Below are 19,659 nucleotides of genomic sequence, written 5' to 3'. Positions count from 1 at the left end.
GAGTGGAGGGTGAGTGAGTGAGTGTTACAGGTGTACGAGCGGAGGGTGAGTGCGTGAGTGTTACAGGTGCACGAGTGGAGGGTGAGTGAGTGAGTGTTACAGGTGTACGAGCGGAGGGTGAGTGAGTGAGTGTTACAGGTGCACGAGTGGAGGGTGAGTGAGTGAGTGTTACAGGTGTACGAGCGGAGGGTGAGTGAGTGAGTGAGTGTTACAGGTGTACGAGTGGAGGGTGAGTGAGTGAGTGTTACAGGTGTACGAGGGGAGGGTGAGTGAGTGAGTGAGTGTTACAGGTGTACGAGCGGAGGGTGAGTGAGTGAGTGAGTGTTACAGGTGTACAAGTGGAGGGTGAGTGAGTGAGTGTTACAGGAGTACGAGCGGAGGGTGAGTGAGTGAGTGAGTGTTACAGGTGTACGAGTGGAGGGTGAGTGAGTGAGTGTTGCAGGTGTACAGTGGAGGGTGAGTGAGTGAGTGTTACAGGTGTACGAGTGGAGGGTGAGTGAGTGAGTGTTACAGGTGTACGAGTGAGTGAGTGTTACAGGTGTACGAGTGGAGGGTGAGTGAGTGAGTGTTACAGGTGTACGAGTGGAGGGTGAGTGAGTGAGTGTTACAGGTGTACGAGTGGAGGGTGAGTGAGTGAGTGTTACAGGTGTACGAGTGGAGGGTGAGTGAGTGAGTGTTACAGGTGTACGAGTGGAGGGTGAGTGAGTGAGTGTTACAGGTGTACGAGCGGAGGGTGAGTGAGTGAGTGTTACAGGTGTACGAGCGGAGGGTGAGTGAGTGAGTGAGTGTTACAGGTGTACGAGTGGAAGGTGAGTGAGTGAGTGTTACAGGTGTACGAGTGGAAGGTGAGTGAGTGAGTGTTACAGGTGTACGAGTGGAAGGTGAGTGAGTGAGTGAGTGTTACAGGTGTACGAGTGGAAGGTGAGTGAGTGAGTGAGTGTTACAGGTGTACGAGTGGAGGGTGAGTGAGTGAGTGTTGCAGGTGTACGAGGGGAGGGTGAGTGAGTGAGTGAGTGTTACAGGTGTACGAGTGGAGGGTGAGTGAGTGAGTGTGACAGGTGTACGAGTGGAGGGTGAGTGAGTGAGTGTTACAGGTGTACGAGCGGAGGGTGAGTGCGTGAGTGTTACAGGTGCACGAGTGGAGGGTGAGTGAGTGAGTGTTACAGGTGTACGAGCGGAGGGTGAGTGAGTGAGTGAGTGTTACAGGTGTACGAGTGGAGGGTGAGTGAGTGAGTGTTACAGGTGTACGAGGGGAGGGTGAGTGAGTGAGTGAGTGTTACTGGTGTACGAGCGGAGGGTGAGTGAGTGAGTGAGTGTTACAGGTGTACAAGTGGAGGGTGAGTGAGTGAGTGTTACAGGTGTACGAGCGGAGGGTGAGTGAGTGAGTGAGTGTTACAGGTGTACGAGTGGAGGGTGAGTGAGTGAGTGTTACAGGTGTACGAGGGGAGGGTGAGTGAGTGAGTGAGTGTTACAGGTGTACGAGCGGAGGGTGAGTGAGTGAGTGAGTGTTACAGGTGTACGAGTGGAGGGTGAGTGAGTGAGTGTTACAGGTGTACGAGTGGAGGATGAGTGAGTGAGTGAGTGTTACAGGTGTACGAGTGGAGGGTGAGTGAGTGAGTGTTACAGGTGTACGAGTGGAGGGTGAGTGAGTGAGTGTTACAGGTGTACGAGTGGAGGGTGAGTGAGTGAGTGTTACAGGTGTACGAGTGGAAGGTGAGTGAGTGAGTGTTACAGGTGTACGAGTGGAGGGTGAGTGAGTGAGTGTTACCGGTGTACGAGTGGAGGGTGAGTGAGTGAGTGTTACAGGTGTACGAGTGGAGGGTGAGTGAGTGAGTGTTACAGGTGTACGAGTGGAAGGTGTGAGTGAGTGAGTGTTACAGGTGTCCGAGTGGAGGGTGAGTGAGTGAGTGTTACAGGTGTACGAGTGGAAGGTGAGTGAGTGAGTGAGTGTTACAGGTGTACGAGTGGAGGGTGAGTGAGTGAGTGTTACAGGTGTACGAGTGGAGGGTGAGTGAGTGTTACAGGTGTACGAGTGGAGGGTGAGTGAGTGAGTGTTACAGGTGTACGAGTGGAGGGTGAGTGAGTGTTACAGGTGTACGAGTGGAGGGTGAGTGAGTGAGTGTTGCAGGTGTACGAGTGGAGGGTGAGTGAGTGAGTGTTACAGGTGTACGAGTGGAGGGTGAGTGAGTGAGTGTTACAGGTGTACGAGCGGAAGGTGAGTGAGTGAGTGAGTGTTACAGGTGTACGAGTGGAGGGTGAGTGAGTGAGTGTTACAGGTGTACGAGTGGAGGGTGAGTGAGTGAGTGTTACAGGTGTACGAGTGGAGGGTGAGTGAGTGAGTGTTACAGGTGTACGAGTGGAGGGTGAGTGAGTGAGTGTTACAGGTGTACGAGTGGAGGGTGAGTGAGTGAGTGTTACAGGTGTACGAGTGGAGGGTGAGTGAGTGAGTGTTGCAGGTGTACGAGTGGAGGGTGAGTGAGTGAGTGTTACAGGTGTACGAGTGGAAGGTGAGTGAGTGAGTGTTACAGGTGTTCGAGTGGAAGGTGAGTGAGTGAGTGTTACAGGTGTACGAGTGGAAGGTGAGTGAGTGAGTGAGTGTTACAGGTGTACGAGTGGAGGGTGAGTGAGTGAGTGTGACAGGTGTACGAGTGGAGGGTGAGTGAGTGAGTGTTACAGGTGTACGAGCGGAGGGTGAGTGCGTGAGTGTTACAGGTGCACGAGTGGAGGGTGAGTGAGTGAGTGTTACAGGTGTACGAGCGGAGGGTGAGTGAGTGAGTGAGTGTTACAGGTGTACGAGTGGAGGGTGAGTGAGTGAGTGTTACAGGTGTACGAGGGGAGGGTGAGTGAGTGAGTGTTACTGGTGTACGAGCGGAGGGTGAGTGAGTGAGTGAGTGTTACAGGTGTACAAGTGGAGGGTGAGTGAGTGAGTGTTACAGGTGTACGAGCGGAGGGTGAGTGAGTGAGTGAGTGTTACAGGTGTACGAGTGGAGGGTGAGTGAGTGAGTGTTACAGGTGTACGAGGGGAGGGTGAGTGAGTGAGTGAGTGTTACAGGTGTACGAGCGGAGGGTGAGTGAGTGAGTGAGTGTTACAGGTGTACGAGTGGAGGGTGAGTGAGTGAGTGTTACAGGTGTACGAGTGGAGGATGAGTGAGTGAGTGAGTGTTACAGGTGTACGAGTGGAGGGTGAGTGAGTGAGTGTTACAGGTGTACGAGTGGAGGGTGAGTGAGTGAGTGTTACAGGTGTACGAGTGGAGGGTGAGTGAGTGAGTGTTACAGGTGTACGAGTGGAAGGTGAGTGAGTGAGTGTTACAGGTGTACGAGTGGAGGGTGAGTGAGTGAGTGTTACCGGTGTACGAGTGGAGGGTGAGTGAGTGAGTGTTACAGGTGTACGAGTGGAGGGTGAGTGAGTGAGTGAGTGTTACAGGTGTACGAGTGGAAGGTGTGAGTGAGTGAGTGTTACAGGTGTCCGAGTGGAGGGTGAGTGAGTGAGTGTTACAGGTGTACGAGTGGAAGGTGAGTGAGTGAGTGAGTGTTACAGGTGTACGAGTGGAGGGTGAGTGAGTGAGTGTTACAGGTGTACGAGTGGAGGGTGAGTGAGTGTTACAGGTGTACGAGTGGAGGGTGAGTGAGTGAGTGTTACAGGTGTACGAGTGGAGGGTGAGTGAGTGTTACAGGTGTACGAGTGGAGGGTGAGTGAGTGAGTGTTGCAGGTGTACGAGTGGAGGGTGAGTGAGTGAGTGTTACAGGTGTACGAGTGGAGGGTGAGTGAGTGAGTGTTACAGGTGTACGAGCGGAAGGTGAGTGAGTGAGTGAGTGTTACAGGTGTACGAGTGGAGGGTGAGTGAGTGAGTGTTACAGGTGTACGAGTGGAGGGTGAGTGAGTGAGTGTTACAGGTGTACGAGTGGAGGGTGAGTGAGTGAGTGTTACAGGTGTACGAGTGGAGGGTGAGTGAGTGAGTGTTACAGGTGTACGAGTGGAGGGTGAGTGAGTGAGTGTTACAGGTGTACGAGTGGAGGGTGAGTGAGTGAGTGTTGCAGGTGTACGAGTGGAGGGTGAGTGAGTGAGTGTTACAGGTGTACGAGTGGAAGGTGAGTGAGTGAGTGTTACAGGTGTTCGAGTGGAAGGTGAGTGAGTGAGTGTTACAGGTGTACGAGTGGAAGGTGAGTGAGTGAGTGAGTGTTACAGGTGTACGAGTGGAGGGTGAGTGAGTGAGTGTTGCAGGTGTACGAGCGGAGGGTGAGTGAGTGAGTGTTACAGGTGTACGAGTGGAGGGTGAGTGAGTGAGTGTTACAGGTGTACGAGTGGAGGGTGAGTGAGTGAGTGTTACAGGTGTACGAGCGGAGGGTGAGTGAGTGAGTGTTACAGGTGCACGAGTGGAGGGTGAGTGAGTGAGTGTTACAGGTGTACGAGCGGAGGGTGAGTGAGTGAGTGTTACAGGTGCACGAGTGGAGGGTGAGTGAGTGAGTGTTACAGGTGTACGAGCGGAGGGTGAGTGAGTGAGTGAGTGTTACAGGTGTACGAGTGGAGGGTGAGTGAGTGAGTGTTACAGGTGTACGAGGGGAGGGTGAGTGAGTGAGTGAGTGTTACAGGTGTACGAGCGGAGGGTGAGTGAGTGAGTGAGTGTTACAGGTGTACGAGTGGAGGGTGAGTGAGTGAGTGTAACAGGTGTACGAGCGGAGGGTGAGTGAGTGAGTGAGTGTTACAGGTGTACGAGTGGAGGGTGAGTGAGTGAGTGTTACAGGTGTACGAGGGGAGGGTGAGTGAGTGAGTGAGTGTTACAGGTGTACGAGCGGAGGGTGAGTGAGTGAGTGAGTGTTCCAGGTGTACGAGTGGAGGGTGAGTGAGTGAGTGTTACAGGTGTACGAGTGGAGGGTGAGTGAGTGAGTGTTACAGGTGTACGAGTGGAGGGTGAGTGAGTGAGTGTTACAGGTGTACGAGTGGAAGGTGAGTGAGTGAGTGTTACAGGTGTACGAGTGGAGGGTGAGTGAGTGAGTGTTACCGGTGTACGAGTGGAGGGTGAGTGAGTGAGTGTTACAGGTGTACGAGTGGAGGGTGAGTGAGTGAGTGTTGCAGGTGTACGAGTGGAAGGTGAGTGAGTGAGTGTTACAGGTGTCCGAGTGGAGGGTGAGTGAGTGAGTGTTACAGGTGTACGAGTGGAAGGTGTGAGTGAGTGAGTGTTACAGGTGTCCGAGTGGAGGGTGAGTGAGTGAGTGTTACAGGTGTACGAGTGGAAGGTGTGAGTGAGTGAGTGTTACAGGTGTCCGAGTGGAGGGTGAGTGAGTGAGTGTTACAGGTGTACGAGTGGAAGGTGAGTGAGTGAGTGAGTGTTACAGGTGTACGAGTGGAGGGTGAGTGAGTGTTACAGGTGTGCGAGTGGAGGGTGAGTGAGTGAGTGTTACAGGTGTACGAGTGGAGGGTGAGTGAGTGTTACAGGTGTACGAGTGGAGGGTGAGTGAGTGAGTGTTACAGGTGTACGAGTGGAGGGTGAGTGAGTGTTACAGGTGTACGAGTGGAGGGTGAGTGAGTGAGTGTTGCAGGTGTACGAGTGGAGGGTGAGTGAGTGAGTGTTACAGGTGTACGAGCGGAAGGTGAGTGAGTGAGTGAGTGTTACAGGTGTACGAGTGGAGGGTGAGTGAGTGAGTGTTTCAGGTGTACGAGTGGAGGGTGAGTGAGTGAGTGTTACAGGTGTACGAGTGGAGGGTGAGTGAGTGAGTGTTACAGGTGTACGAGTGGAGGGTGAGTGAGTGAGTGTTACAGGTGTACGAGTGGAGGGTGAGTGAGTGAGTGTTGCAGGTGTACGAGTGGAGGGTGAGTGAGTGAGTGTTACAGGTGTACGAGTGGAAGGTGAGTGAGTGAGTGTTACAGGTGTACGAGTGGAAGGTGAGTGAGTGAGTGTTACAGGTCTACGAGTGGAAGGTGAGTGAGTGAGTGAGTGTTACAGGTGTACGAGTGGAAGGTGAGTGAGTGAGTGAGTGTTACAGGTGTACGAGTGGAGGGTGAGTGAGTGAGTGTTGCAGGTGTACGAGCGGAGGGTGAGTGAGTGAGTGTTACAGGTGTACGAGTGGAAGGTGAGTGAGTGAGTGAGTGTTACAGGTGTACGAGTGGAGGGTGAGTGAGTGAGTGAGTGTTACAGGTGTACGAGTGGAGGGTGAGTGAGTGAGTGTTACAGGTGTACGAGCGGAAGGTGAGTGAATGAGTGTTACAGGTGTACGAGTGGAGGGTGAGTGAGTGTTACAGGTGTACGAGTGGAAGGTGAGTGAGTGAGTGCGTGTTACAGGTGTACGAGTGGAGGGTGAGTGAGTGAGTGTTACAGGTGTACGAGTGGAAGGTGAGTGAGTGAGTGAGTGTTACAGGTGTACGAGTGGAGGGTGAGTGAGTGAGTGTTACAGGTGTACGAGTGGAGGGTGAGTGAGTGAGTGTTACAGGTGTACGAGTGGAAGGTGAGTGAGTGAGTGAGTGTTACAGGTGTACGAGTGGAGGGTGAGTGAGTGAGTGAGTGTTACAGGTGTACGAGTGGAGGGCGAGTGAGTGAGTGTTACAGGTGTACGAGTGGAAGGTGAGTGAGTGAGTGAGTGTAACAGGTGTACGAGTGGAAGGTGAGTGAGTGAGTGTTACAGGTGTACGAGTGGAAGGTGAGTGAGTGAGTGTTACAGGTGTACGAGTGGAGGGTGAGTGAGTGAGTGTTACAGGTGTACGAGTGGAAGGTGAGTGAGTGAGTGAGTGTTACAGGTGTACGAGTGGAGGGTGAGTGAGTGAGTGTTACAGGTGTACGAGTGGAGGGTGAGTGAGTGAGTGTTACAGGTGTACGAGTGGAGGGTGAGTGAGTGAGTGAGTGTTACAGGTGTACGAGTGGAAGGTGAGTGAGTGAGTGAGTGTTACAGGTGTACGAGTGGAAGGTGAGTGAGTGAGTGTTACAGGTGTACGAGTGGAGGGTGAGTGAGTTAGTGTTACCGGTGTACGAGTGGAGGGTGAGTGAGTGAGTGTTACAGGTGTACGAGTGGAGGGTGAGTGAGTGAGTGTTACAGGTGTACGAGTGGAAGGTGAGTGAGTGAGTGTTACAGGTGTACGAGTGGAGGGTGAGTGAGTGAGTGTTACAGGTGTACGAGTGGAAGGTGTGAGTGAGTGAGTGTTACAGGTGTCCGAGTGGAGGGTGAGTGAGTGAGTGTTACAGGTGTACGAATGGAAGGTGTGAGTGAGTGAGTGTTACAGGTGTCCGAGTGGAGGGTGAGTGAGTGAGTGTTACAGGTGTACGAGTGGAAGGTGAGTGAGTGAGTGAGTGTTACAGGTGTACGAGTGGAGGGTGAGTGAGTGTTACAGGTGTGCGAGTGGAGGGTGAGTGAGTGAGTGTTACAGGTGTACGAGTGGAGGGTGAGTGAGTGTTACAGGTGTACGAGTGGAGGGTGAGTGAGTGAGTGTTGCAGGTGTACGAGTGGAGGGTGAGTGAGTGAGTGTTACAGGTGTACGAGCGGAAGGTGAGTGAGTGAGTGAGTGTTACAGGTGTACGAGTGGAGGGTGAGTGAGTGAGTGTTACAGGTGTACGAGTGGAGGGTGAGTGAGTGAGTGTTACAGGTGTACGAGTGGAGGGTGAGTGAGTGAGTGTTCCAGGTGTACGAGTGGAGGGTGAGTGAGTGAGTGTGACAGGTGTACGAGTGGAGGGTGAGTGAGTGAGTGTTGCAGGTGTACGAGTGGAGGGTGAGTGAGTGAGTGTTACAGGTGTACGAGTGGAAGGTGAGTGAGTGAGTGTTACAGGTGTACGAGTGGCAGGTGAGTGAGTGAGTGAGTGTTACAGGTGTACGAGCGGAGGGTGAGTGAGTGAGTGTTGCAGGTGTACGAGCGGAGGGTGAGTGAGTGAGTGTTACAGGTGTACGAGTGGAGGGTGAGTGAGTGAGTGTTACAGGTGTCCGAGTGGAGGGTGAGTGAGTGAGTGTTACAGGTGTACGAGCGGAGGGTGAGTGAGTGAGTGTTACAGGTGCACGAGTGGAGGGTGAGTGAGTGAGTGTTACAGGTGTACGAGCGGAGGGTGAGTGAGTGAGTGTTACAGGTGCACGAGTGGAGGGTGAGTGAGTGAGTGTTACAGGTGTATGAGCGGAGGGTGAGTGAGTGAGTGAGTGTTACAGGTGTACGAGGGGAGGGTGAGTGAGTGAGTGAGTGTTACAGGTGTACGAGCGGAGGGTGAGTGAGTGAGTGAGTGTTACAGGTGTACGAGTGGAGGGTGAGTGAGTGAGTGTTACAGGTGTACGAGTGGAGGGTGAGTGAGTGAGTGTTACAGGTGTACGAGCGGAAGGTGAGTGAATGAGTGTTACAGGTGTACGAGTGGAGGGTGAGTGAGTGAGTGTTACAGGTGTACGAGTGGAAGGTGAGTGAGTGAGTGAGTGTTACAGGTGTACGAGTGGAGGGTGAGTGAGTGAGTGTTACAGGTGTACGAGTGGAGGGTGAGTGAGTGAGTGTTACAGGTGTACGAGTGGAAGGTGAGTGAGTGAGTGAGTGTTACAGGTGTACGAGTGGAGGGTGAGTGAGTGAGTGAGTGTTACAGGTGTACGAGTGGAGGGCGAGTGAGTGAGTGTTACAGGTGTACGAGTGGAAGGTGAGTGAGTGAGTGAGTGTTACAGGTGTACGAGTGGAAGGTGAGTGAGTGAGTGAGTGTTACAGGTGTACGAGTGGAAGGTGAGTGAGTGAGTGTTACAGGTGTACGAGTGGAAGGTGAGTGAGTGAGTGTTACAGGTGTACGAGTGGAGGGTGAGTGAGTGAGTGTTACAGGTGTACGAGTGGAAGGTGAGTGAGTGAGTGAGTGTTACAGGTGTACGAGTGGAGGGTGAGTGAGTGAGTGTTACAGGTGTACGAGTGGAGGGTGAGTGAATGAGTGTTACAGGTGTACGAGTGGAAGGTGAGTGAGTGAGTGAGTGTTACAGGTGTACGAGTGGAGGGTGAGTGAGCGAGTGTTACAGGTGTACGAGTGGAGGGTGAGTGAGTGAGTGAGTGTTACAGGTGTACGAGTGGAAGGTGAGTGAGTGAGTGAGTGTGACAGGTGTACGAGTGGAAGGTGAGTGAGTGAGTGTTACAGGTGTACGAGTGTAGGGTGAGTGAGTGAGTGTTACCGGTGTACGAGTGGAGGGTGAGTGAGTGAGTGTTACATGTGTACGAGTGGAGGGTGAGTGAGTGAGTGTTGCAGGTGTACGAGTGGAAGGTGAGTGAGTGAGTGTTACAGGTGTACGAGTGGAGGGTGAGTGAGTGAGTGTTACAGGTGTACGAGTGGAAGGTGTGAGTGAGTGAGTGTTACAGGTGTCCGAGTGGAGGGTGAGTGAGTGAGTGTTACAGGTGTACGAGTGGAAGGTGTGAGTGAGTGAGTGTTACAGGTGTCCGAGTGGAGGGTGAGTGAGTGAGTGTTACAGGTGTACGAGTGGAAGGTGAGTGAGTGAGTGAGTGTTACAGGTGTACGAGTGGAGGGTGAGTGAGTGTTACAGGTGTGCGAGTGGAGGGTGAGTGAGTGAGTGTTACAGGTGTACGAGTGGAGGGTGAGTGAGTGTTGCAGGTGTACGAGTGGAGGGAGAGTGAGTGAGTGTTACAGGTGTACGAGTGGAGGGTGAGTGAGTGTTACAGGTGTACGAGTGGAGGGTGAGTGAGTGAGTGTTGCAGGTGTACGAGTGGAGGGTGAGTGAGTGAGTGTTACAGGTGTACGAGCGGAAGGTGAGTGAGTGAGTGAGTGTTACAGGTGTACGAGTGGAGGGTGAGTGAGTGTTACAGGTGTACGAGTGGAGGGTGAGTGAGTGAGTGTTACAGGTGTACGAGTGGAGGGTGAGTGAGTGAGTGTTCCAGGTGTACGAGTGGAGGGTGAGTGAGTGAGTGTGACAGGTGTACGAGTGGAGGGTGAGTGAGTGAGTGTTGCAGGTGTACGAGTGGAGGGTGAGTGAGTGAGTGTTACAGGTGTACGAGTGGAATGTGAGTGAGTGAGTGTTACAGGTGTACGAGTGGAAGGTGAGTGAGTGAGTGTTGCAGGTGTACGAGTGGAAGGTGAGTGAGTGAGTGAGTGTTACAGGTGTACGAGCGGAGGGTGAGTGAGTGAGTGTTGCAGGTGTACGAGCGGAGGGTGAGTGAGTGAGTGTTACAGGTGTACGAGTGGAGGGTGAGTGAGTGAGTGTTACAGGTGTACAAGTGGAGGGTGAGTGAGTGAGTGTTACAGGTGTACGAGCGGAGGGTGAGTGAGTGAGTGTTACAGGTGCACGAGTGGAGGGTGAGTGAGTGAGTGTTACAGGTGTACGAGCGGAGGGTGAGTGAGTGAGTGTTACAGGTGCACGAGCGGAGGGTGAGTGAGTGAGTGTTACAGGTGTATGAGCGGAGGGTGAGTGAGTGAGTGAGTGTTACAGGTGTACGAGGGGAGGGTGAGTGAGTGAGTGAGTGTTACAGGTGTACGAGCGGAGGGTGAGTGAGTGAGTGTTACAGGTGTACGAGTGGAGGGTGAGTGAGTGAGTGTTACAGGTGTACGAGCGGAGGGTGAGTGAGTGAGTGAGTGTTACAGGTGTACGAGTGGAGGGTGAGTGAGTGAGTGTTACAGGTGTACGAGGGGAGGGTGAGTGAGTGAGTGAGTGTTACAGGTGTACGAGTGGAGGGTGAGTGAGTGAGTGTTACAGGTGTACGAGTGGAGGATGAGTGAGTGAGTGAGTGTTACCGGTGTACGAGTGGAGGGTGAGTGAGTGAGTGTTGCAGGTGTACGAGTGGAGGGTGAGTGAGTGAGTGTTGCAGGTGTACGAGTGGAGGGTGAGTGAGTGAGTGTTACAGGTGTACGAGTGGAAGGTGTGAGTGAGTGAGTGTTACAGGTGTCCGAGTGGAGGGTGAGTGAGTGAGTGTTACAGGTGTACGAGTGGAGGGTGAGTGAGTGAGTGTTACAGGTGTACGAGTGGAAGGTGAGTGAGTGAGTGAGTGTTACAGGTGTACGAGTGGAGGGTGAGTGAGTGTTACAGGTGTGCGAGTGGAGGGTGAGTGAGTGTTACAGGTGTACGAGTGGAGGGTGAGTGAGTGAGTGTTACAGGTGTACGAGTGGAGGGTGAGTGACTGTTACAGGTGTACGAGTGGAGGGTGAGTGAGTGAGTGTTGCAGGTGTACGAGTGGAGGGTGAGTGAGTGAGTGTTACAGGTGTACGAGCGGAAGGTGAGTGAGTGAGTGAGTGAGTGTTACAGGTGTACGAGTGGAGGGTGAGTGAGTGAGTGTTACAGGTGTACGAGTGGAGGGTGAGTGACTGAGTGTTACAGGTGTACGAGTGGAGGGTGAGTGAGTGAGTGTTACAGGTGTACGAGTGGAGGGTGAGTGAGTGAGTGTTACAGGTGTACGAGTGGAGGGTGAGTGAGTGAGTGTTGCAGGTGTACGAGTGGAGGGTGAGTGAGTGAGTGTTACAGGTGTACGAGTGGAGGGTGAGTGAGTGAGTGTTGCAGGTGTACGAGTGGAAGGTGAGTGAGTGAGTGTTACAGGTGTACGAGTGGAAGGTGAGTGAGTGAGTGTTACAGGTGTACGAGTGGAAGGTGAGTGAGTGAGTGAGTGTTACAGGTGTACGAGTGGAGGGTGAGTGAGTGAGTGTTGCAGGTGTACGAGCGGAGGGTGAGTGAGTGAGTGTTACAGGTGTACGAGTGGAAGGTGAGTCAGTGAGTGAGTGTTACAGGTGTACGAGTGGAGGGTGAGTGAGTGAGTGAGTGTTACAGGTGTACGAGCGGAAGGTGAGTGAATGAGTGTTGCAGGTGTACGAGTGGAGGGTGAGTGAGTGAGTGTTACAGGTGTACGAGTGGAAGGTGAGTGAGTGAGTGCGTGTTACAGGTGTACGAGTGGAGGGTGAGTGAGTGAGTGTTACAGGTGTACGAGTGGAAGGTGAGTGAGTGAGTGAGTGTTACAGGTGTACGAGTGGAGGGTGAGTGAGTGAGTGTTACAGGTGTACGAGTGGAGGGTGAGTGAGTGAGTGTTACAGGTGTACGAGTGGAGGGTGAGTGAGTGAGTGAGTGTTACAGGTGTACGAGTGGAGGGTGAGTGAGTGAGTGTTACAGGTGTACGAGTGGAGGGCGAGTAAGTGAGTGTTACAGGTGTACGAGTGGAAGGTGAGTGAGTGAGTGAGTGTTACAGGTGTACGAGTGGAGGGTGAGTGAGTGAGTGTTACAGGTGTACGAGTGGAAGGTGAGTGAGTGAGTGTTACAGGTGTACGAGTGGAGGGTGAGTGAGTGAGAGTTACAGGTGTACGAGTGGAAGGTGAGTGAGTGAGTGAGTGTTACAGGTGTACGAGTGGAGGGTGAGTGAGTGAGTGAGTGTTACAGGTGTACGAGTGGAAGGTGAGTGAGTGAGTGAGTGTTACAGGTGTACGAGTGGAAGGTGAGTGAGTGAGTGTTACAGGTGTACGAGTGGAAGGTGAGTGAGTGAGTGAGTGTTACAGGTGTACGAGTGGAGGGTGAGTGAGTGAGTGTTACAGGTGTACGAGTGGAGGGTGAGTGAGTGAGTGAGTGTTACAGGTGTACGAGTGGAAGGTGAGTGAGTGAGTGAGTGTTACAGGTGTACGAGTGGAAGGTGAGTGAGTGAGTGAGTGTTACAGGTGTACGAGTGGAAGGTGAGTGAGTGAGTGTTACAGGTGTACGAGTGGAGGGTGAGTGAGTGAGTGAGTGTTACAGGTGTACGAGTGGAGGGTGAGTGAGTGAGTGTTACAGGTGTACGAGTGGAAGGTGAGTGAGTGAGTGCGTGAGTGTTACAGGTGTACGAGTGGAGGGTGAGTGAGTGAGTGTTACAGGTGTACGAGTGGAAGATGAGTGAGTGAGTGAGTGTTACAGGTGTACGAGCGGAGGGTGAGTGAGTGAGTGTTACAGGTGTACGAGTGGAAGGTGAGTGAGTGAGTGTTACAGGTGTCCGAGTGGAAGGTGAGTGAGTGAGTGTTACAGGTGTACGAGTGGAGGGTGAGTGAGTGAGTGAGTGTTACAGGTGTCCGAGTGGAAGGTGAGTGAGTGAGTGTTACAGGTGTACGAGTGGAAGGTGAGTGAGTGAGTGTTCCAGGTGTCCGAGTGGAAGGTGAGTGAGTGAGTGTAACAGGTGTACGAGTGGAGGGTGAGTGAGTGAGTGTTACAGGTGTCCGAGTGGAGGGTGAGTGAGTGAGTGTTACAGGTGTACGAGTGGAAGGTGAGTGAGTGAGTGAGTGTTACAGGTGTACGAGTGGAAGGTGAGTGAGTGAGTATTACAGGTGTACGAGTGGAGGGTGAGTGAGTGAGTGTTACAGGTGTACGAGTAGAAGGTGAGTGAATGAGTGTTCCAGGTGTACGAGTGGAAGGTGAGTGAGTGAGTGTTACAGGTGTACGAGTGGAGGGTGAGTGAGTGAGTGTTACAGGTGTACGAGTGGAGGGTGAGTGAGTGAGTGTTACAGGTGTACGAGCGGAGGGTGAGTGAGTGAGTGTTACAGGTGTACGAGTGGAAGGTGAGTGAGTGAGTGTTACAGGTGTCCGAGTGGAAGGTGAGTGAGTGAGTGTTACAGGTGTACGAGTGGAGGGTGAGTGAGTGAGTGAGTGTTACAGGTGTACGAGTGGAGGGTGAGTGAGTGAGTGTTCCAGGTGTACGAGTGGAAGGTGAGTGAGTGAGTGAGTGTTACAGGTGTACGAGTGGAAGGTGAGTGAGTGAGTATTACAGGTGTACGAGTGGAGGGTGAGTGAGTGAGTGTTACAGGTGTACGAGTGGAAGGTGAGTGAATGAGTGTTCCAGGTGTACGAGTGGAAGGTGAGTGAGTGAGTGTTACAGGTGTACGAGTGGAGGGTGAGTGAGTGAGTGTTACAGGTGTACGAGTGGTGGGTGAGTGAGTGTTACAGGTGTACGAGTGGAAGGTGAGTGAGTGAGTGTTACAGGTGTACGAGTGGAGGGTGAGTGAGTGAGTGTTACAGGTGTACGAGCGGAGGGTGAGTGAGTGTTACAGGTGTACGAGCGGAGGGTGAGTGAGTGAGTGTTACAGGTGTACGAGTGGAAGGTGAGTGAGTGAGTGTGTGAGTGTTACAGGTGTACGAGTGGAAGGTGAGTGAGTGAGTGTGTGAGTGTTACAGGTGTACGAGTGGAGGGTGAGTGAGTGAGTGAGTGTTACAGGTGTGCGAGTGGAGGGTGAGTGAATGAGTGTTACAGGTGTACGAGTGGAAGGTGAGTGAGTGTTACAGGTGTACGAGTGGAGGGTGAGTGAGTGAGTGTTACAGGTGTACGAGTGGAAGGTGAGTGAGTGAGTGTTACAGGTGTACGAGGGGAGGGTGAGTGAGTGAGTGTTACAGGTGTACGAGGGGAGGGTGAGTGAGTGAGTGTTACAGGTGTATGAGTGGAGGGTGAGTGAATGAGTGTTACAGGTGTACGAGTGGAGGGTGAGTGAGTGAGTGTTACAGGTGTACGAGTGGAGGGTGAGTGAGTGAGTGTTACAGGTGTACGAGGGGAGGGTGAGTGAGTGAGTGTTACAGGTGTACGAGTGGAGGGTGAGTGAGTGAGTGTTACAGGTGTACGAGTGGAAGGTGAGTGAGTGAGTGTTACAGGTGTACGAGTGGAGGGTGAGTGAGTGAGTGTTACAGGTGTACGAGCGGAGGGTGAGTGAGTGAGTGTTACAGGTGTACGAGTGGAGGGTGAGTGAGTGTTACAGGTGTACGAGCGGAAGGTGAGTGAGTGAGTGAGTGTAACAGGTGTACGAGTGGAGGGTGAGTGAGTGAGTGAGTGTTACAGGTGTACAAGTGGAAGGTGAGTGAGTGAGTGAGTGTTACAGGTGTACGAGTGGAGGGTGAGTGAGTGAGTGAGTGTTACAGGTGTACGAGTGGAAGGTGAGTGAGTGAGTGTTACAGGTGTACGAGCGGAGGGTGAGTGAGTGAGTGAGTGTTACAGGTGTACGAGTGGAAGGTGAGTGAGTGAGTGTTACAGGTGTACGAGTGGAAGGTGAGTGAGTGAGTGTTACAGGTGTACGAGCGGAGGGTGAGTGAGTGAGTGAGTGTTACAAGTGTACGAGTAGAGGGTGAGTGAGTGAGTGTTACAGGTGTACGAGTGGAAGGTGAGTGAGTGAGTGTTACAGGTGTACGAGTGGAAGGTGAGTGAGTGAGTGTTACAGGTGTCCGAGTGGAAGGTGAGTGAGTGAGTGAGTGTTACAGGTGTACGAGTGGAAGGTGAGTGAGTGAGTGAGTGTTACAGGTGTACGAGTGGAGGGTGAGTGAGTGAGTGTTACAGGTGTACGAGTGGAAGGTGAGTGAGTGAGTGTTACAAGTGTACGAGTGGAGGGTGAGTGAGTGAGTGTTACAGGTGTACGAGTGGAGGGTGAGTGAGTGAGTGTTACAGGTGTACGATTGGAAGGTGAGTGAGTGAGTGAGTGTTTCAGGTGTACGAGTGGAGGGTGAGTGAGTGAGTGTTACAGGTGTACGAGTGGAGGGTGAGTGAGTGAGTGAGTGTTACAGGTGTACGAGCGGAGGGTGAGTGAGTGAGTGTTACAGGTGTACGAGCGGAGGGTGAGTGAGTGAGTGAGTGTTACAGGTATACGAGCGGAAGGTGAGTGAGTGAGTGAGTGTTACAGGTGTACGAGTGGAGGGTGAGTGAGTGAGTGTTTCAGGTGTACGAGTGGAGGTTGAGTGAGTGAGTGTTTCAGGTGTACGAGTGGAGGGTGAGTGAGTGAGCGAGTGTTACAGGTGTACGAGCGGAAGGTGAGTAAGTGAGTGAGTGTTACAGGTGTACGAGTGGAGGGTGAGTGAGTGAGTGAGTGTTACAGGTGTACGAGCGGAGGGTGAGTGAGTGAGTGTTACAGGTGTACGAGAGGAAGGTGAGTGAGTGAGTGTTACAGGTGTACGAGCGGAAGGTGAGTGAGTGAGTGTTTCAGGTGTGCGAGCGGATGGTGAGTGAGTGAGTTTTCCAGGTGTACGAGTGGAGGGTGAGTGAGTGAGTGTTTCAGGTGTACGAGTGGAAGGTGAGTGAGTGAGTGTTCCAGGTGTACGAGTGGAGGGTGAGTGAGTGAGTGTTACAGGTGTACGAGTGGAGGGTGAGTGAGTGAGTGTTTCAGGTGTACGAGTGGAAGGTGAGTGAGTGAGTGTTCCAGGTGTACGAGTGGAGGGTGAGTGAGTGAGTGTTACAGGTGTACGAGTGGAGGGTGAGTGAGTGAGTGTTACAGGTGTACGAGTGGAGGGTGAGTGAGTGAGTGTTACAGGTGTACGAGTGGAGGGTGAGTGAGTGAGTGTTTCAGGTGTACGAGTGGAAGGTGAGTGAGTGAGTGTTACAGGTGTACGAGTGGAGGGTGAGTGAGTGTTACAGGTGTACGAGTGGAAGGTGAGTGAGTGAGTGTTACAGGTGTACGAGTGGAGGGTGAGTGAGTGAGTGTTACAGGTGTACGAGTGGAGGGTGAGTGAGTGAGTGAGTGTTACAGGTGTACGAGTGGAAGGTGAGTGAGTGAGTGTTACAGGTGTACGAGTGGAGGGTGAGTGAGTGAGTGTTTCAGGTGTACGAGTGGAGGGTGAGTGAGTGAGTGTTTCAGGTGTACGAGTGGAAGGTGAGTGAGTGAGTGTTACAGGTGTACGAGTGGAGGGTGAGTGAGTGAGTGTTACAGGTGTACGAGTGGAAGGTGAGGGAGTGAGTGTTACAGGTGTACGAGTGGAGGGTGAGTGAGTGAGTCAGTGTTACAGGTGTACGAGTGGAGGGTGAGTGAGTGAGTGTTGCAGGTGTACGAGTGGAGGGTGAGTGAGTGAGTGAGTGTTACAGGTGTACGAGTGGAGGGTGAGTGAGTGAGTGTTACAGGTGTACGAGTGGAGGGTGAGTGAGTGAGTGTTACAGGTGTACGAGTGGAGGGTGAGTGAGTGAGTGAGTGTTACAGGTGTACGAGTGGAGGGTGAGTGAGTGAGTGAGTGTTACAGGTGTACGAGTGGAGGGTGAGTGAGTGAGTGTTACAGGTGTACGAGTGGAGGGTGAGTGAGTGAGTGTTACAGGTGTACGAGTGGAGGGTGAGTGAGTGAGTGTTACAGGTGTACGAGTGGAAGGTGAGTGAGTGAGTGAGTGTTACAGGTGTACGAGTGGACGGTGAGTGAGTGAGTGTTACAGGTGTACGAGTGGAGGGTGAGTGAGTGAGTGTTACAGGTGTACGAGCGGAGGGTGAGTGAGTGAGTGTTACAGGTGTACGAATGGAGGGTGAGTGAGTGAGTGAGTGTTACAGGTGTACGAGTGGAGGGTGAGTGAGTGAGTGTTACAGGTGTACGAGTGGAGGGTGAGTGAGTGAGTGTTACAGGTGTACGAGTGGAGGGTGAGTGAGTGAGTGAGTGTTACAGGTGTACGAGTGGAAGGTGAGTGAGTGAGTGTTACAGGTGTACGAGTGGAGGGTGAGTGAGTGAGTGTTACAGGTGTACGAGCGGAGGGTGAGTGAGTGAGTGTTACAGGTGTACGAGTGGAGGGTGAGTGAGTGAGTGTTACAGGTGTACGAGCGGAGGGTGAGTGAGTGAGTGAGTGTTACAGGTGTCCGAGTGGAGGGTGAGTGAGTGTTACAGGTGTACGAGTGGAGGGTGAGTGAGTGAGTGTTACAGGTGTACGAGTGGAAGGTGAGTGAGTGAGTGTGGCAGGTGTACGAGTGGAGGGTGAGTGAGTGAGTGTTACAGGTGTACGAGCGGAGGGTGAGTGAGTGAGTGTTGCAGGTGTACGAGCGGAGGGTGGACGAGCGGAGGGTGAGTGAGTGAGTGTTACAGGTGTACGAGCGGAGGGTGGACGAGCGGAGGGTGAGTGAGTGAGTGTTACAGGTGTACGAGTGGAAGGTGAGTGAGTGAGTGTTACAGGTGTACGAGTGGAAGGTGAGTGAGTGAGTGTTACAGGTGTACGAGCGGAAGGTGAGTGAGTGAGTGTTACAGGTGTACGAGCGGAGGGTGGACGAGCGGAGGGTGAGTGAGTGAGTGTTACAGGTGTACGAGCGGAGGGTGGACGAGCGGAGGGTGAGTGAGTGAGTGTTACAGGTGTACGAGCGGAGGGTGGACGAGCGGAGGGTGAGTGAGTGAGTGTTACAGGTGTACGAGCGGAGGGTGGACGAGCGGAGGGTGAGTGAGTGAGTGTTACAGGTGTACGAGCGGAGGGTGTACGAGCGGAGGGTGAGTGAGTGAGTGTTACAGGTGTACGAGTGGAGGGTGTACGAGCGGAGGGTGAGTGAGTGAGTGTTACAGGTGTACGAGTGGAGGGTGAGTGAGTGAGTGTTACAGGTGTACGAGCGGAGGGTGGACGAGCGGAGGGTGAGTGAGTGAGTGTTACAGGTGTACGAGTGGAGGGTGAGTGAGTGAGTGTTACAGGTGTACGAGCGGAAGGTGGACGAGCGGAGGGTGAGTGAGTGAGTGTTACAGGTGTACGAGTGGAGGGTGAGTGAGTGAGTGTTACAGGTGTACGAGCGGAGGGTGGACGAGCGGAGGGTGAGTGCTTGAGGTGGGGGCAGTGACAGAGTCGAACCCTCTGGGTAACCCTGGCTCTGTCACTGTGTTCTCACAAGACCGCTGTCAGGCTGTGCAAACACCATGTCCATGGGGCTCACTCACCTGTTTGGCAGAGCGGGCTATATTGATGGCGTCATTCACGCGGTGTTCGAGAAAGGTCCAGGTGTCCTCGTGGTCGGGAGAGGAGTCCTGCACCATCACCAGCTCGGTGCTGCTGTAGATTCCAGCCAGAGTGGCCCTCTTTGTATACCAGTTCAACTGTATTGTTGGTCGAGAAAGAACAGCCATTACTGTCACTGGCCAATCGCAGGCAATGAACGGCCCGTTCTCACTTCGGTTCGTGTCCTCCTGAGGCTGCATCTTCCAACCCCTGCTGATTGAGACTGGTCTCCACCCCCCCCCACCCCCCCAACAAACAGTGCCCCCCCACCCTCAGGGACCCCCTCGCCCTCAGTGCACCCCCGGATTGAGAGGGGGGACAAAATCAGCCGAGTTTCCGCCTCCTGTTCTTACACAGTGAGTCACGTAAGAGAACGTGTGGAATTCGGGCGAGGACAGGACCAGGACCAGCTGCGATACCTTCCATGGCTGAATATCCTCGTGACATTCATTGTCGTACATGAAGAATAAGGCACCCGAGTTCAGTCTGGGAGGGCTGAGAGCACCTGTGGAACTCGACTCCAGCCAGGCTCAGCTCCTTCAAGAGAGGGCTGGAAATAAAAAACACTTGAATTCCCCGAACAAATTACAAAGGGCAGGTGTGGAGGGTTTTTGAAGGCAGGCTCTACACTTCTTATCAGAGGGATGGATGAAGTTTAACATATGACACAGGACAGGCTCAGTCTTTGCTGCTTGTCCTCCGATTCCAAAAGGTTTCTGGTAACTCAATCACAACAGGCAGCAAGCTCTCGATATCCCATAGAATCACAGAATGGTTACAGCACCGAAGGAGGCCATTCGCACCATCGAGCCTGTGCCAGCTCATTGTCAGAGCAATCCATCCAATCCCACTCCCCCGCCCTTTCCCCGCGGCCCTGTACATTTTTTCCTTTAAGTATTTATCCAGTTCCCTTTTGAAGGCCGTGATTGAATCTGCCTCCACCCAAGTCCAAGTCATTAATATATATCAAGAAAAGCAGTGGTCCCAGCACTGACCCCTGGGGAACACCACTGTACACCTCCCTCCAGTCCGAAAAACAACCCTTCACCACTACTCTCTGTTTCCTGTCACTGAGCCTCCCCCAGACTGTTCCCCAGTCGCCTCCC

The 19,659-nt window shown here is 53.0% G+C and overlaps 1 protein-coding gene across 1 annotated transcript in view; it reads right to left on the bottom strand.

Annotated features, from left to right (window-relative positions):
• Positions 1–19,659, bottom strand: part of coq9 (coenzyme Q9 homolog (S. cerevisiae)) — a 70,001-nt gene that overhangs the window by 3,921 nt on the left and 46,421 nt on the right. The window contains 1 exon segment of the mRNA XM_067978595.1: positions 18,496–18,651. Within this exon segment, the coding sequence (XP_067834696.1) occupies positions 18,496–18,651 (156 nt within the window).

The sequence above is a fragment of the Heptranchias perlo genome, unplaced genomic scaffold, assembly GCF_035084215.1.
Source record: "Heptranchias perlo isolate sHepPer1 unplaced genomic scaffold, sHepPer1.hap1 HAP1_SCAFFOLD_324, whole genome shotgun sequence".
Taxonomy (NCBI): domain Eukaryota; kingdom Metazoa; phylum Chordata; class Chondrichthyes; order Hexanchiformes; family Hexanchidae; genus Heptranchias; species Heptranchias perlo.
The sequence above is the reverse complement of the archived record's forward strand: the minus strand, read 5'-3'. Positions and strand labels throughout refer to the sequence as shown.